Raw genomic sequence first — 17,056 nt, forward strand, 5'->3', positions numbered from 1 at the left:
GTACGCCTTCCCCAGAACGCCCAGAAGAGCTATTGGACGATAGACCTTTGGGTTTGCTTGGTTCCCTTTCTTAAATATGGGGACGATAATAGCACTTTTCCATAACTTCAGGGTTATGCCGTTTTTAGGTATTCTGCTAAACAGCTGAAAACATAAATCGGCCCATTTCTCTGGATTTTTCTTTAAGGTGTAGTTGGTTAGGCCGTCTGGACCTGGGGCCCGTGAAGTACTAGCCTTTTTAATTATGTTCAAGATGTCGTCCCTATCAAGCTTTAGATCCCAACGCTCAAGTTTTGGTATGGCGGCTCCTTCCATTCTCCCTTTTTGGTATAAAGTTCAGAATAGTGATTTATCCATGCTGATTTGGATACCATGTTTGACAGCAGTACCATTTGGGGTCTCCCTCGTTGTTAATAATTTTCCAAAATTCAGACAAGTTTTTGTTTTGCATTTTTTCCATTATTAGTTCAGAATCCTTTTGAAGCATGAATGCTTTGTGCGATCTGGGGCAATTTTTATATTTTTGTTTACATGCTCGTTTAGCAATTATGTAAAGTTTACTGTCCCTTTTTGAGGTTTGTCTGATTTGAGCTCGCATATCTCGTTTCCTCCTCAACACATTAAGATCAAATTTATGTTTCGCAACAAATGCTCTTTTTCTTGGCCCATGTTGTTTTTCCACGTAATGAGTTAATAAGTGGTTATATTCAATTTCTTCCTTTCCGTAAATGTAGGCTCTTGCGATTTGACTTTCATCAGTTTCCTGAAGCTTTAGCCTTACTCTATTTGATTCTACCAAGACTGGGAATTTCCATGATGTACAGGTAGCCTCAACGGATGTTTATACGGTCAGCACCATGAGCTCGTGATCACTATGAATCATAGGGATCACCTGTAAATAAATGTTTTTTCAATGTATAATCTCAGTCACGAATAAATAGTATATTATGGATTTCTGCTTGCGTCTGGACCATGTCGGATTGGCTGGGATATCGCCAGAAGTGTTTCCATTTAACAAGACCAGGTTTCTTAACTCCAAACACCATCTTCTTGCTAATTGTACCAAGGCGTAGTTGTCGTTTCCTTGGTTTATGTTTGTGCAGTTTATGTTTAAATCGCCACATAGCATGATGTCTGAAGTGTCATCCTCTCCCAGCATTTCTTCCACTAGTGCTGTCACTTGGTCTATAAATGTAGATGTACCTGCCGCTTTGTGGTTCCAGTAAAGGTTCATGATGTGAATGGTTCCATCATCCGTGTTTGTTTTTTTATAGTAGTCACCTGTATTTAGGCTGAAATGTTCATTGATTTAATGATTCGGTAGCCTGAGCTTATTTTAACCTGGGGTAAAAGGCCAGCCATTGGCCTACCCTTTGATCTTTTAATGGCTGGGTTGATTGCCCCATTTCTGGGGAATATGAAGTAGCAAACATCTAGCCACGTTTCCTACTGGCAAACCACGGCTAACCCATCCAGCCAATCTTCCTGGAACAAGTGTGAAAATTCTCTGGTATTCCATCTCCCAAACCTGTGCACCTGCAGCTGTTTATCGTCTTGGTATTAACTTTGAGTCATTCTAGTCAATGCTTCGGCCAGCCAACACCAGTCATTTGGGCTATCCGCTTCATTTTTGTGATGTGGATCTTCGCTGGTGCCTGCCTTGATTACATTGTCACAAGCTATTGTTATTTGGATTTGTTCTCCACTGTGCAATGTCTCTGTTGTTGCAATCAATTAGCTAGTAGTCCAGATGGTGACAAGTCCATACAAGACGCTACCAAGAATGATGACCACAAGAAAAATCGAAGAAATGGAAAGGAAAAGTAAGACCATCCATAGAGTGGGAAACTGGTCGAGGCAAGAGGACACTTGTGTCTAAAATGTTATGTTATGTTAAAGGATATTTATACCACGCACTGTCACCACCGGAGTGGTCCTCTGGTGGATCTGAAAAGCAAGAGGCTATGGTAAGTAGGACTGAGCCGGAGAAAAGAGCAAGAGAGCTGTGATGTGCTGTTGGCAGCGTCAGTTTGGCTTACACCGTTCGCCAAACTTAGGTGTGGTTTTCGGTTGGTAGCCTTCATGTGCTGTTATCCGAGGCTATGTGTAGTTTGTTTTGTTATTGTGGTGAAGTGTGTGCAGTTTGTTGTGCTTTAGAGGTATGGTTCTGTTTAGTTTAGAGTTTGAGAGGTGTACGCAGAGGGGTGAGGTTTTCTTTTTTTTAGCAGGGTTGGTAGTGATCTAGATGGGGCGCATCCTGATATCCACAAATCCATCTAGATGTGATGCATGCTGATATTCACAATTCTGTCTAGATGTGACGCAAACAAATATTCACAATTCTGTCTGGATCTGATGCAAGCTAATATTCACAATTCTGTCTAGCTGTGATGCCAGCTAATACTCGCAGTCCTGTCCACTTGTGACACAAGCAAATATTCCCAATTCTCTCTAGTTGATGAGTTTATCCTGGAGGAATACGGGACAGGTGTTGTGGATGGCATGGTGAGTAATTCACATGGGTTTAAAGGTAATCCGCCAACCATTTATGGAGCCAGTGTAGGACTCTAGTGCGAGACTGTGTTCTTTAGGTGGGAGGCCAATGAGGAGAGGGGCAACAAAGTTTTGGATTATGTGGAGTTTCAAGTCGGAAAGCCAGTGTGCCGAGATAAAGGCAGTTTGTGTAATCCAAGTGGGAGAGGATGATGATAACGGCAGAGATTCAGTTTGGTTAGGTGATGCTAAGGGAAGACTCGGCCGAGGATGCGTAGAAGATGCAGGTTCTGGATACAGAGTTGATCTATTGGGAGAAGTATCGATTCCGGTGCATCTGAGGTTTTTCACCAAAATGGAAGCTGTCAGAGAGAGGGGGTCCTAGACAGTGAGACCAGGTAATAGGTTGGGGAAGGATAGCGGTTTTACTGTATACTAGGATTTCTGTTTTTCCAGAGTTGAGGAGGAGGTGGTTGGTTGTCACCCAGTGGTCAATATCAGAGTTACATGATTAGAGATCTGGGTGGCAATTTTGAGGATGATCTGAGTGTCATCTGCATAGTTGAACAGGTGTGGTTGTGGGAGCAAATGAGTGCAGGGAGTGGGCTTAGATATTCAAGAGGAGGGGAGATGGGGATGCCCCGAGTGGAACTACTTTCGGCACTGGATGAAAGGTGGATGTGAAAGGGGGAGGAGCATGATATGCGAACGATTCGAGATAGAGATCCATGTGAGAGCGGCATCCTTGGTTTTTAAGGAGTGTAGTTTTAGTAGTATGGTGTGGTCAATGGCATTGAAGGTGGCCGAGAGGTGAAGAAGGATGAGCACTGCACATCCTTACATGTCCGCTTTTCTTTTAAGTCATCCCAAACAGGCACCAGGGAGGACTCAGATCCTCGGAGGGGTCTGAAGCCCGATTGAACTAGGTTAAGAGGGTGTTGGCTCCTGTGAAGTGGCAGAGCTGCTTGTATGCTGTGCACCCTGTGAGTCTGTCCATGAAGTGGGGGTTGGAAATGGGCTGGTAGTTCTGGGTAATGAGTAGGTCAAGCATGGGTTTTTTGAGGAGAGGTTTGATATAGGAGGTTTTGAAGACTTGCAGGAAGAATCCTGAGGTGAAGGATTGACCATGCAATGCAGCCTTCGCAGGTTGATGTTGGGATGATCTTGAGGAATGTGGGCAGGCATGGGTCTCAAGGCAAGCCTGACGGGTGGTTTTACGCTAGGAGCCTGCAGCAATTCTGGTGCGAGTTGGGGAGAAAAGACTTGCATCAGGAGGGAGTTGGGGCAAGGGACGAGAGGAGGGCGGAGCATCATTGCTATTTTAGAGAGCATGGCACTAGTTTTATCACTAGCGATGTTATGAAAATGTTTGAGCAAGGCATTGCATTGGGCTTGGCAGATAAGTGGGGGAGGGGTTGAGCATCCACTGACTTTAATTCAAAGGATTCTGTTCAGTTCCTTGCTTGAGTTGCAGGAATTTAAGATTCCGTTTCCATAGAAGGTACGGGACTGTCGGGCGTAACCAGTGCTGTGGACCAGGGCCAACCATGGATCTGCTGTGCGAGAAGAGCAGACCCTGAAGTAAGAGTATCTGGTCCTTGAGCCCTTTGCGAAGGCTTCACAGCAACCTAGTGGGCCAAAGCTCCCTGTTCACCCTCAACAAACCGGTCACTCAATGTTCTCTGCCCCCTGAACGAGAGGGAAGGTGCTGGTATCTGCATTCCACCAACCGACCAAACGATTGCACTGCATCTCTATCAGCCCAACACAAAATTGTGTCCTAGCAGAGCCTGCCAACTTCCAGGACCGAAGCATCCGCTGAACAGAAACCAACCGAATCTCTGGGGGCGAGGTGGTCATTCACCGATCAACCTATGGTTGGTAGGTTGCCACAGAGCTCTTTCCAGCTAGCCAGAGTACCACCGCCTCATTGATTGCACCTAGACACTCTGTTGATTACAACCTCACGACCAACGCCTCTGCCCACTGGTGCGCCTGCCAGCGGCTAAAACCAGACTCTGCAGTGCACACGCCGGAGCATTCTCGGGACCTTCCTGACCTGCAGCACTTGAACTTCCACTGTTCGACCACACTGAGCACTGACATTCAACCATGCTCGACGCCCACTTGCTGCCAGGGTCGCCACAATCCTACTTGCCCAACTGAGGCAGAGCAGCTTACATCAACATGCAACCGGGTCCGATGCATTACCCCACCAAGAACCAAATTCAGGTACTGAGACAATGAACTGCCTCTACCCTCTACCCCCTCCTTACCAGCCACCCCTGGAACTAAGCGCAAAGTGCTACTTTCTCCAGTGTTTTATCTTCTAGATCTTTTTTCTAAAGTGGGTTTTTTTGTACAGAAATCCCTTTGATCTACCTGCAGATGGTGTGTTTTATTGAAGTATTCATATTTTTATAGAACCTTGATTGGACGTTCCATTTATTTTGGACCGAGATACTGTGTTGGGTTCACTGTGAAGAACTGAAGCCAAGCCTTAGCAACCTATTTGATTCACCTTCTCAGATACTAGGTGATCCTCTTGTCTGTAAGTTGGGGTTTAGACATGGAAGTTCGAGCAAGAACCTTTGCATTTCTAGGAAGGAAGGAGAAGATGGCCAAAGAGCAAGGACTGAACCCGACGTATGACTACTGTATATCGTGTTATTGCCCAAAGAACGATGTTAAAAATGTTAAAGCCAATGATTGGTGGAGGGGGGACTATCAAAGATATGTGAGACCTTGATTGATCTATCTGTATTCATTATACATTTAATATGACAACTTGCACTTCATTATAGACCGCAATACTACACAAGGTTCAGACAATCTTCAAACTAACCAATCATGGACAAAACAAATACTAAGTAAATACAAATAACCAAACTTCCAGGAGCACGGTAACAGAAGTTGAAAAGGGATGCAGAGGATTGTGGAATGGCTCTGCTGACTGATCATCAGTGCAGGGTTCGAAATTAGGATTTGCTGAGCAGGAGCTAAAATAGGCTTCTGGGTGTCAGCCATCACCCAGTAGGCAGAAGCTACCACCGGGGAACCAGGAGCTGGTACCCAGCACATTGTAAATCTAACTTCCACCTGAGATTCACACTTTACCTTTTAGACCATTATATATGAGCCATAATGTTAAAATGTGTCAAAGATGTGTTTCATTCTTCTTTATTAACATTCTCAAACACCATTCTCAATAAGTTAATGTCACATATGCAGGTTTCCAAGGCACCTGATGGCCTGGGGAGCCAAAAGTAGATTCTGGTAGCTGTTGCTTTCAAGCTAACCCTGCTTTCCTGGGCTAGAAGCAAGAGCTAACTGGCTCCCAGACATTTAAAACCCTGGCAGTGTGCAGGTTGGATATGAGTGTTTGTCCTAGTGGAGCTGTCTTGCCATCGAAGAGAAGAACATCCTAGCTAAACAAATGCTCATTTGACACTGAGATTAACTACCAAACATTGGGCCACAGTGCAGAGCCTCCTAAGGAACACAATGATGGATCCATTGGGGGGCGGGTGATGGAGCTTGAGGTTTTGTCCATTTGGTAACATCAGAAATAATACTCAAGTATTTTTTTTTAAATGTTTGCTACTGTAAGTTTGGATTAAGGGAGGAAGATGAGGTATGGGAAAGGGGACGGAAGTGCACATCCCCTTATGCCATGATATAATATACTCCTCCATTTTGGAGAAAAATGTGATGCTCGTCAACCCTTGGATTACAGGGTTCCACAAAACGATACACTGAGGACTTAATACTGAATCTGCCATCAGCTGGAATGCCAAATGGGTAAATGTCTTTAGTCTGTGGTTTGTGGGGGTGGCGGGTTCAGTAGGTTTGCAACAGTGCCATCATTCCTTATGGTAATGGGGAAGTAGTAGAGCTGAGTTGATACAATGGAACCTTCAGGCTAATAGTTGAGACAACTTCAACGTAGGCATGTACAAAATGCTTGATTGAGTATTTAGGAAAGGGATATATTGGGTAAATGGCATTCCAAATGTTCGCCATTCAAATATTTTAGAAACAGTTTGCAGTTAATAACTTAATGTGTAACTGTTTAATTTGCTGGTCCTTAAACTGTGTGACCTCCAGCTCTGGGCAATTAAAAATAAATACATATTTTCAAAGGAAGCATGGTGAAGTTTTGTTAGCATATATAAGCAGTTCTAGCATTTGGTGAGGACCTGCCAAAACGAGTTTACTCAAGGTAAGGTTAGCATAAAAAGGTATGGAACACAGGCTTAATTCTTGCTGCATTTCTGGTCTGCATAATTAGTGGGTGGCACGAAGACATGGCTGTCCAAATCCCACACATTTGATAGGGACTGCAGAGATTGTGTTGAGGGCAAATACTTATTTGTATTCCCGCCTATTCTCCGAAAATAAGGCAAAAGTGAAACAACTGCAACATAATTAATTTATTCTCAGAGACACAGGTTTTATAATATAGCTGCAGCTATTTTCGCATGGTCGTACAATTTTGCCATAGGAACCACCTGCTCTCTCTATCTGTGCCTGCTCTCCCCCATTCAAAGGTGAGCCTTTATACATACTACAGCCAGTGTAGTCTTTCTAAAGGTCTTTGACCCTGGCTAAATTTGCACTCTGGCCAGGCAGTCGGCATACTCTTTCGCAGCTGTTCCTAGGCTATACAACATACTAAAGCTCTGTAAGCACAAGCAAACAGCTGTATCCATCCATAGGCATTCACTTAAATTACAAGCTAAGGAGTTTAAAGCAAGATATGTTTGCAGTTTCCTTTTTCAGAGTACCTATGTCAAAAAACACCTTCCAGAGCCTACAATATCTAATACATAGCTCACAATCAACACTTTTCTTACATAGTTCTCTTAAACATCTACTTAATCTGCCTTGTCTATAACTAATATTTCTCTAATCACTTTTTCTTGCACAATAAAACATTTGTATTGGATGCTAAAGTTGCCTGTGATCTGTGATAGGAAGGCATTGGAGACATGCACTATACTAAACAAGGATAGTGCTACATAACATTCCAGTAATAACCTACTCACCTAATCTAAAAACATTACATTTTATCAGTACTGCAGGCACAATCCCTTGGCACACCTTTTTTTTTTCTTTCTTTGCACAAATCCTCTCTGGGTGAAATAGCCATACACGTGGTTCTGGCATAGCTTATTATGGAACAACGTACAACAGCAAAGTAAAATTCCATTAGGACAGATCTTATGGAGCCAAATTGCTCCTTGGAGCATTTGTTTTCACCCCTCGTCTTCAATGGTGGTCTTGTCCATTCGATAGTTAAGGAATTCTGTTCCTCCATCTGCAGATCCGCTTCCAGCATCCTGGATACTGTGATTCCTCTGTTGATCCAAAATTGTCTCTTGAAGAACAGCAATTATGCAAACGTCAAATGTTTCAACAGAAGGGGTATCTTTTTAGTACCGGACAGATCGGGCAATGGTGTGGGTAGAAGAAGGATGAAGCTTGTTTTAAGCATTGAAGTGTGGATCCAAAACTAGAAGCCACAATATTTTCGCTGCCATCTGAGAGGTGAGCAGTGCCTGCAATGCCTTTTTTTCAACTGGGCTTCAGTCCTGATGCTCACAAACACCCATTCACCAGCCGGGATGCTGTGTCCTGTCTCCTTCCAATGAAATCTTTGAACCTGTTTGCAGAGAATAACAGGTGTTTAGGTAATTCGTACAGTAGTTGGTTAACAGCAGATTCATATTCATAATGATTTCTAGCTGAATATTGCTGCCCTTGCCAAGGGTGAACATTCTTATTCTGTTGCATTAGTGCTCTGGGTTTTAATTCCTCCATTTTCGTCTCCAATGGTAATTAGAATAATATCTAGCCATAGTCAGAAACTGGGCAGCAGTTTGAGTTGGCCATGTGGACTCATAGGCTTGTATATCATTCTTTAGGTGAGGCAATAATCCCTCTACAAAATGTGAACAAAAAGCATTCTGTCCCTCCGGCATAGCCATGTCCATTCCACTAAACGAGGTAAATGCTTCTTCTTTTCATGCAAAGTTTCTTTCAACCAACTCCCCTTCTTCCTGTCTGACAAGCAGTTAATTTGTCCCAATTCATTTGCTTGCGAGGAACCACTTGCTGGGTCCATGTTATTAGCAGTGCTTGAAGAGCCATTATTTCTTTCGACAATTCCCCAGTCTTCCCCCTTTTATTCACTGCCTCTGTCGGACCATCCCACTTCATTACAAGATCTAAACTGTGTTTTATTCTGCATTGGCACCAAATATCATATCCCCTAACTACATTGCAAGCAGCAACATGATAATTCGTCAACTTCGGGAAGGTCGCGGCCATGAATATAAATTAAACTAAGTCTAAGCTTTTGAATCTATCCCTCTCTTCTGATGAGGTGCAGGAATTGAGGTTGTATACACAATTTGGGTGGGCGCAGGTTGGGATTAAATTACCTGCGGTCTCAACTCCTCGAATCAAGGGTTTATATGAAGCTAATTATCCCCCTTTGTTGAAAGAAATTAAGTCACAATTATTAAGGTGGGGCCCCCTTACAATCTGGTGGCTGGGAAGAATTAATACGATAAAAATGGTTACACTTCCCAAACTGTTATATATTTTCCAGGCTTTACCTATCCGGGTTCCCATAACATTCTTCCAAAAGCTGCACAGAGCAATCTCTGCATTTATCTGGAACAAAAACAATTTCAAGGGTAGCTTTTAGTGCGATAATGGCGCCTACAGAGAAGGGTGGGCTGGGTCTTCCAAATTTTGTAAAATACTACCAGGCTGCTCAAATCAGGGTTCTCAAAGATTGGTGTGCTTGCGACATGGGGAAAAGGTGGGTACAGATGGAGAGTGCGGTGGGGGCGCGCGGCTAGGAGATAAATTGTGGTTGCCTAAACAAGACTGACCCCCTAATATGCATGCAAGCATGATTAGGCGGTTGGTAGAGGATACAGCAATTAAGAAGTGCCAACTGACGAAGTTTCCTTTACCCCCATATTTTGTAATCCTCATTTCACCCTCAGACTTGAACCCCATGCATTCACGGAATGGAAACCTGCATGTTGTGAGAGCCTTAGAGATATGTTTCCGGAAGCGACCCTAAATCTTTTCTATAATGTAAACAGGATTTCGGTGTTCGAGAAACTAGCAGATTTCAATATTTCCAAGTCAGGTGCTGGATCCTAGCCCCACCGGTCGCAAGGCGGCGGTGAAAGAACTTACACCCTTTTAGAAATATGTGTCTTCTAAGCCAAGGAATAAAGCCCTCCTCTCTAACATCCAAAATTGTTGGTGGATACCCCCCCACCCCCGAGGCTCTCATTGAGTTATAAAGCACGTTGGCATTTGACATGGTGGAGGAAGTACTGGAAGACAATTGGGAAGCACTATGGAATTGACTTACAAGGTCAATCCAAATAAGGGAATTTTAAGTTAATGGTGCAATGGCATTATACTCCGGCCTGCCCAAAGAGAATGAAACTCTCCACTTCAGATAAGTGTTGAGGGAGTGTGGAGGAGTGTGCGATTGGAAACATGTATGGTGGAGTTGTCCAGGGTTGGAGAAATACTGGAAAGAGGTTAACAAATTTATGGTACAAATGTTTACTTTGCAAGATCCATGAAATCCTGTCTTTTGGTTATATTGGAAGAACATTTTCGACAAGGCTCCAAACCAGTGGCAAAGGCATTTGTTATACTGCAGCTGGCAGCCTTGCTGGTGATTGCCTAGGGGTGGAAAATAAAAGAACCACCTCACATTAATTAATGGTTTTCGAAGATTTTGAATTTTGTGGCATTAGAATGGATTACGTATTCCAGGGGCAACAAGCCATATTCACAAAAGACTGGAACTTGATGCTGAATTTTCTGCATGATGATTATTATGTAGTGTAATGTCGTCAAAAACTTTGTATATTGGGAATCTCTTGACTGAGTGTGTGAATCTTGTTCTAAATTATTTGGCAGCCTGATCCACAGTTTGTTTAATGTATGCACAGCGGAGAGAAAAAGGGTAGAGTGAGGGGGGATTGGTGGGAGGGGGGTGGAGGGAGGGTAATGTTTGCTTGTTATATACACACAATGCCAATAAAAACACATTTTTAAAAATGAGTTGCATCAATCCCCCAGTTTTTTCATTTCGACCATAGTAATGGACGGAAAATGGTATCAAAGGCTTAGCTAAAATCTATAAAAAAAGAGATAATTTGCCATTTTCTTTCGCCCTACACGCCTCGATAAGAAATTGGACAGCACATATATTGTGACTAGTACTATGCAATTTACATAAACCTGTCTGGACCGGCGAGAATAATCCCCTTCCCTTAATCCAATAATAAAATGTTTTCAGCAATAGTGTGGCAAATTCTTTCTGACTTGTATTAAGCAAAGCTAGCAAGCGATAGTCTGAGGCGTTGGTATGCTTTCCTTTTTTTTTTAAACGGGTATTGGTATTGCTCTGCGCCAACTACAAGGTATATTGCCACAGCTTAACATTTTTATAAAATAATTGCTCTAATATTGCTGGCTAGAATTCAGGGTTTTCCTTCTAAACAACCTTAGCAAGCGAGTCAGGGCCCGCGGCATGTGAATTATTTAGGGATTTGATGGTAGTGAGAATATCCTCCCATCCAAACCCCTCTACGTAATCTGCACTCGCACAATAAGATATTACATCATTTGGCAAACATGCTGGATCATAATAATAGCCCGTAATTGTCGATGCCCATACTGTGGCATCAATCGAGTTTACATCCATGTTGGTCTGTCCGGTAATAACATTTCTGGCTCTAGCCCAGAACTTCTTTTCATATGTAAAATAAGCAGGGTTCAAAATTGCTGGCATTTGGGAGCCATTTAACTCCTGCTTCGATATTAACAAGAACATACCTATTAAGCATTTACACCTAATGGGCAAAAAGCAGAATCTCCTGCTTCCCCTGTGGTAGCTCCTACCGACAGGGTGGTGCCCGACACCCAGAGTGGGTTTTTGCTCCTGCTCAGCGAATCCTACTTTCAATCCCTGGAGAAGCTACCTGTAACTGGGCTGTTTGTTGTATCAATTACTTCAGGGACGTCAACAAAATCGCAAAGGACCAGTCCCTTAATAGGTTGATTTAAAACCTCATATTGAGCATGCCAAACTCAGACGTTTCTTTATGCCACATAAGCTTCAGCTGAACAGAGCTGGATTCTACAGTAACTGAGAAATGCAAAGGTTTCATGCAGACATTGTTTGAACCTGACGGAAATAGAAACTTTACCATATTTATTGCTCAATTGTCCTGCCTTAATGACCCAAAGAATTACATATTTTATCAGGTATATCTCGGACCCTGAACAGGTCTTTTTGTACTTGTTGTGGATAAATATTATGCATGGTAAATCTGTGTCCTTGAAGTAAGCAACTCTTAGCTTTTTACAAAATGACTAGTGTTATATGTCAAAAGTGAAAACAGTTTTAGGATTTGCATGTTTACGGTCAAACTTAACGTATGGTATAAATGCCTATATTTGTGAAAGTAAAAAGAAATTTGTTTGTAAATTGTGAAAGATACATTTTGTAAAGATTTTATAAAACAAAAAAATAAAATAATGAAAAGATTCTACAGTAACAGTGATGAATTGGAGCAGCACTGTTTCAAATCTCTAATGAGCCTAGACATGCAGATCCATGCAAATACATGTTAGATTTTTGGAGTTGGATTATGAATTGTATAATGGTGTCAGAATTGCAAATGTGAAGTGTGAGGCTCCTTGGAGACTCAAGCGTTAGTGTCGGATAGCTTCTGGTCACCGCTGGATTTATCATTTTGTCACTGGGACCCACAACAGGTTGTTCTTAACTGATCGAAAAACCTTTTTGTAGAGAACTATTGTTGTGTATGCATCTTCAGTGCAATTGACAATCATGCAGCGCATTTTCAATGGGAACATGGCGTGCACTGAGAGCCAGTTGACTGCAATAGATTGCTATTGCTTAAAGCCACATAGCAGCAACCCTGCAGGATGTGTTGAATTATCTGTAGTTCCTACTGCAGTGCATACAATCTGGTAATTTGAACAATCTCAACCTGTGTCATCGTCATGGATTATGCCACCAGAGTAGTTGTTGAATGCCATGCCTTTCCCTCTTTGCCTTTCTGTAAGTTTCCCGTTTCTTGAACACATTAAACTCCCCTTGGGTTTGATGCATCACCTACATATTATCACCATCTGTATTTGAGCAACCCCTCAAGAAACCAAAAGTGATCTGAGAAATAGAGCAAATCCACTGGTACAGGATATATTTTCCAGGGTCAATGTTTAGATATTTTTCATAACTGCTTATTTAAAGTTTTTATCCGGCCTTGATTTTCTGCTTAGGTTTTCTGTATTGATGAACACTTCATGAAAAGATAAAGGTAACTTCAAGCTGCAAGTGCAATGGCTGGATTCCTAGACAACTTCCGTTGGCCAGAATGTGAATGCATTGACTGGGGTGAGAAGAGAAATACAATTGCTTCTGTGATCGCAGGTATTTTGGTAAGTGTTCAAACAATTTCTCCTTTGTTTTGTAAATGTTTTCTACTATGCTGTGAGGTGCTGCACTGTGCTATCAGAAAAGATCTATCTCAAGGTAGCAGTTGTACAAATAATTCTTCTGACTTGTATATGTTATGGTTGCTGGTGCCTAATTGAATGCACTTTTAAGATCAGAAGAAAAAAGAACTGTTTACAGGCACTCTAGGTCTCAGCAAGTTACTAGCACAATCTGTGACGAATCTAGCGAAACGTCATTAACTCGCCGGAGGAAAACTCTTGTGGCCAGGGAAAGGCAGAAGCTACCAGACTCTGACCTTGTGTGGGTAGCTATCTGTGGGAGGACCACATGAGGGAGGGCAACCCTCAGGGAGGCGAGGTGAATTTGCTGGACCAAAGCAGACCTGTACCTGTTTTTATGGTTAACACCCACTTGCCTTTTCCCCATTCTTGTATGGCATATTGTAATGTGGAGTCTCCAACTATAAACTGATCACCAACCTTACTTACATCCCCTTCTACTTAATATTGAGACCAGGAAGAAGGTTGGTTTAATGAAGATCACTAGAAGCGGGACGCCAACGCTGCGTTTAGGTGCCGAGACATTCAGATAGAGCTCACCTGAACAGAGCAAGGGACTCTCCTCTCCCGACGCTGGTTGGGAAACTGGAGGAAAGCAAGCTGCAGAGCGGAGAAGCTGTCAAGAGCGTTGTCCAGAGGAAGGTTTACCACGCTGGTGCTGTAGGAGCTGACGAGCAAGGAAGGAGACCAGACGGGAACAGAGGAGCTACGCTCCCAGCCAGCAAGCGAGGGATGCTGAAGCCACCAACAGAGACAGGTAAACCCAGAGAAGGATATTGGGACACTGGGGTGCTTCAGGTCGGATGTTGCGTACCGTTAACCCATCAAGGGAGCTGCAACATTAAATTATAATTAACTGGATGCAAGATAAAGTGATTAATGATAAGAAGTGTAAATCTGGGATTTGCAGCCAAATAATGAAATGCCTGAAAAAGCCCTGGCAGGAGAGTAAACCAGGCATTTGGAAAAAGGGATGGGCGTATCGTCGACTATGACGGTCTTGGATTCTTATGGGTCATCTACGAGGTCATCGTCGATGGTGACTTTTGTGCAACTCTTGACAACTCACTGAAATTCTCCAGACACTCATACCACAGATGAGTTTAATGACCTTATCCCAGGCGATGGTGATCCAGCAGTTATGCCGTCAAGAGATTTACCTCCTGATGAAATTGGCTTGTTTCATGCCCTCATGAAACGTGCAGCCATACTGTTCGACCTTCTACTGGAAGAACAAGGAAAAGAAGGTTTTCTTTTCTAAAGACTGGAAGCCTCAAGAAACTCTGTAGTGTCCATTTCCATGTTGGAAGATATCTGAGAGGATTGGCTCCTGGTACTGAAGAACCCCTTTTTAGCACCTCCTAAGAGAGACCTCCTGGAGAAGAAGTACAATGTACCAGATTCAGCTCCAGTACTTTTGCACTTAACCCTGTCCAGACTTAGTAGTCTCGGCAGCAGCGCGGAAACGGTTCGCCAATCCTCTGACTCCGCCCATCCCCCCTGCATGCTGCCCCCGGACAAGGAGGGGAAAACACTGACGCCTTTAGGGAAAAGGCTTATGGCCACAACCGCAACTACCATCAAGGCGGCTAACTCATTAGCAATCCTTTTGAGGTATGATTGCGATCTTTGTTACAAGATGGGTCCCATCCTGGAATTTCTCCCAGATGATAAATTGGACGAGGCTCTTGTGCTATTACATGAAGTTGAGACCGCTTCAGACCATGCCATCACTGTGGCGTTAGCATAGCCGATACAGGGTTTTGGCAGATGGGAAACAAAGCTGTTCTGTGGCTGAAGGTCACCAACTTCCGTCCAGAAGTCCAAACATAGATGGTCAATATGCTCTTTGACGTGATAGACCTTTTGGGGGTGGGGAGTGGATGAACCCTGCAAACCATAAAAGCAGACAGACTCTGACCATTCCCTAGGCAGCCTCCAACAACACCACCAGTCTTTTCGATCTGGGAAGCCAAGATTCTCAAGGACATCAAGGGAGTACAGGTCCTCCTATCTCCCGCAAACATCCTGCATGGGCTCCCAGGAGGGTTACAAAGGAAGGTCTCAGGCGCAAATGGGAAAACCTGCGTCGTTGCAGAGTTTCTTCAAGGGCCCCATCTGCTAAACAGACATGGCCAGTGCCATACCCCCCTGCTCCCACACCCCGGTATGGGGTCTGTGGTCCAACTTGGTCACACAGTGGGAAAACATCACCGACAAATGGGTGCACAACATCATTCGTCAGGGGCACACCATGTAATTCATGGGGAAAATGCATTTTTATTCCTCTCATATGGAAAAAGAACATCCATCTTTCCTCCTGCAGTAGGTTCAGGCCCGTCTAAAAAGGGGGTGCTCGAAGTCCCTCACACCTCCAGAAAATGATTCTGGTGGCTCCGGCATGGCCACGCCAAATTTGGTACTTCGACCTGCTCCACCGGCCAGTGGCAAACTGCCTCCTCTTCACAACCTGCTCTCCAGAAACGGCAGGTCAGTGCTACACCGCGATCCAGTGTCCCTCAACTTGACGACTTGGCTCCTGCAGCCCTAGAATTCAGGCATATACCATTGTACCCAGAATGCATACAAATACTTTCCAGGGCTAGAGCACCCTCTATGCTGTCATGTAATAAGCACAAATGGAAATATTTTACAACTTGGTTTGCATCCCAGCAACTAAACACACTCCAGATATGAGCTGTTCAAATCTTGACATACCTCCAGTCTTTTGCTATGGTGAATCTTGCGCACACGTCCTCAAAGTGCATTTAGCACCCATTTTCTGCTACACGTGCACGCAGACCAACCTTCTCTGCGGTCACGATGACTCATCAAAGAGTTCCTCAAAATACTGTTCCAAGCACCCCTTCTCCCTGTACAAGCCCCCACTCCAGCTGGGAAACTAAATGTGGTCCTCTTCAAGTTAATGGGCCCTCCATTTGAGCTTTTGGATCCTGCTCCGCTGAAATTTCTTTCCTGGAAGACAGCATTTCTAATCAAAATCTCTTGAGCCAGGTGAGTAGGGGAATTCGAAGCATTATCCTGCAAGCCACAATACCTGACCTTTCACCAGTCCAAGGTTGTCCTCTGAACTAACCCTTCGTTCATGCCATGGTCACTTCAGCCTTTCACCTAAATGAACCGATGCTGCTGCCACTGCTCTTTAGCTATCCCTCTACTGTAGCAGAACAGGCCATGCACTCTCTCGATGTTGCATGTGCCCTCATTTCCTATGTGACTGGCACAAAGGAGATCCGCCAGTCATCGCAGCTTTTTGTGGCGTACTGACCTGTGGGCAAGGGCAAGGCCCTGGCAAAGTCTTCCATTTCCTTATGGCTGTCAGGAAGCATCTCGCACTGCCATCAGCCTGCCAACAGGCACCTTCCAGGAAGACCAAGAGCACGCTCGACCAGAGCCGTGGCTTCTACTACGGCCTTCCTGTCCGGTGTCCCTCTGCTCGACATCTGCAAGGCAGCATGTGGAGATCTGCCCATACCTTCACATGGTTCTACTGCATCGACATTCCATGGAGGAGTCATGTGTCGGCCAGGCAGTGCTCTGCAACCTGTTTACATGTTGTTGAGTGTTCCAGAGGTGAGTTCAGTCGCTTCTGTAGAGCTGTATCACCTCCCCTTGGCTGTGTATATGCAATGCTGTATAATCATATTCAATGAGCATGTGAATCCATGAAAGATCCAATGCTGGAGAAGGAACTAGTTACCTGTAACTCCTGTTCTCCAGCATTGCTATCTTTCATAGATTCACAACCTCCTTCTTGTTTCCTGCTGCCACATTATGTGCACTTCCAATTCGGAACAAAGCTGCCAAGGGTGGAGCAAAGGTGGGCCTGTGCTGTTGGCTTGGGCAGTATGACCCAAAGTGGCACTGATAGACTACAAAAGTAACAAACAGTTTTAAGCTTTAAAGCTAAACTGCTTTAATATTAGCGAGGATTCCCAGCCTG

At 43.9% G+C, this 17,056-nt stretch overlaps 1 protein-coding gene across 1 annotated transcript in view; it reads left to right on the top strand.

The window, feature by feature from the left end:
* The window catches only part of TMEM50B (transmembrane protein 50B), a 197,198-nt gene that overhangs the window by 19,721 nt on the left and 160,421 nt on the right, over nt 1-17,056 (top strand). The window contains exon 2 of the mRNA XM_069636278.1: nt 12,856-13,014. Coding sequence (XP_069492379.1) covers nt 12,916-13,014 — 99 coding nt within the window. The 5' untranslated portion in view covers nt 12,856-12,915. The remainder of the gene's footprint in view (nt 1-12,855; nt 13,015-17,056) is intronic.

Source organism: Ambystoma mexicanum, chromosome 7p (genome assembly GCF_040938575.1).
Source record: "Ambystoma mexicanum isolate Mex_15411 chromosome 7p, UKY_AmexF1_1, whole genome shotgun sequence".
NCBI classification, from domain to species: Eukaryota; Metazoa; Chordata; class Amphibia; order Caudata; family Ambystomatidae; genus Ambystoma; species Ambystoma mexicanum.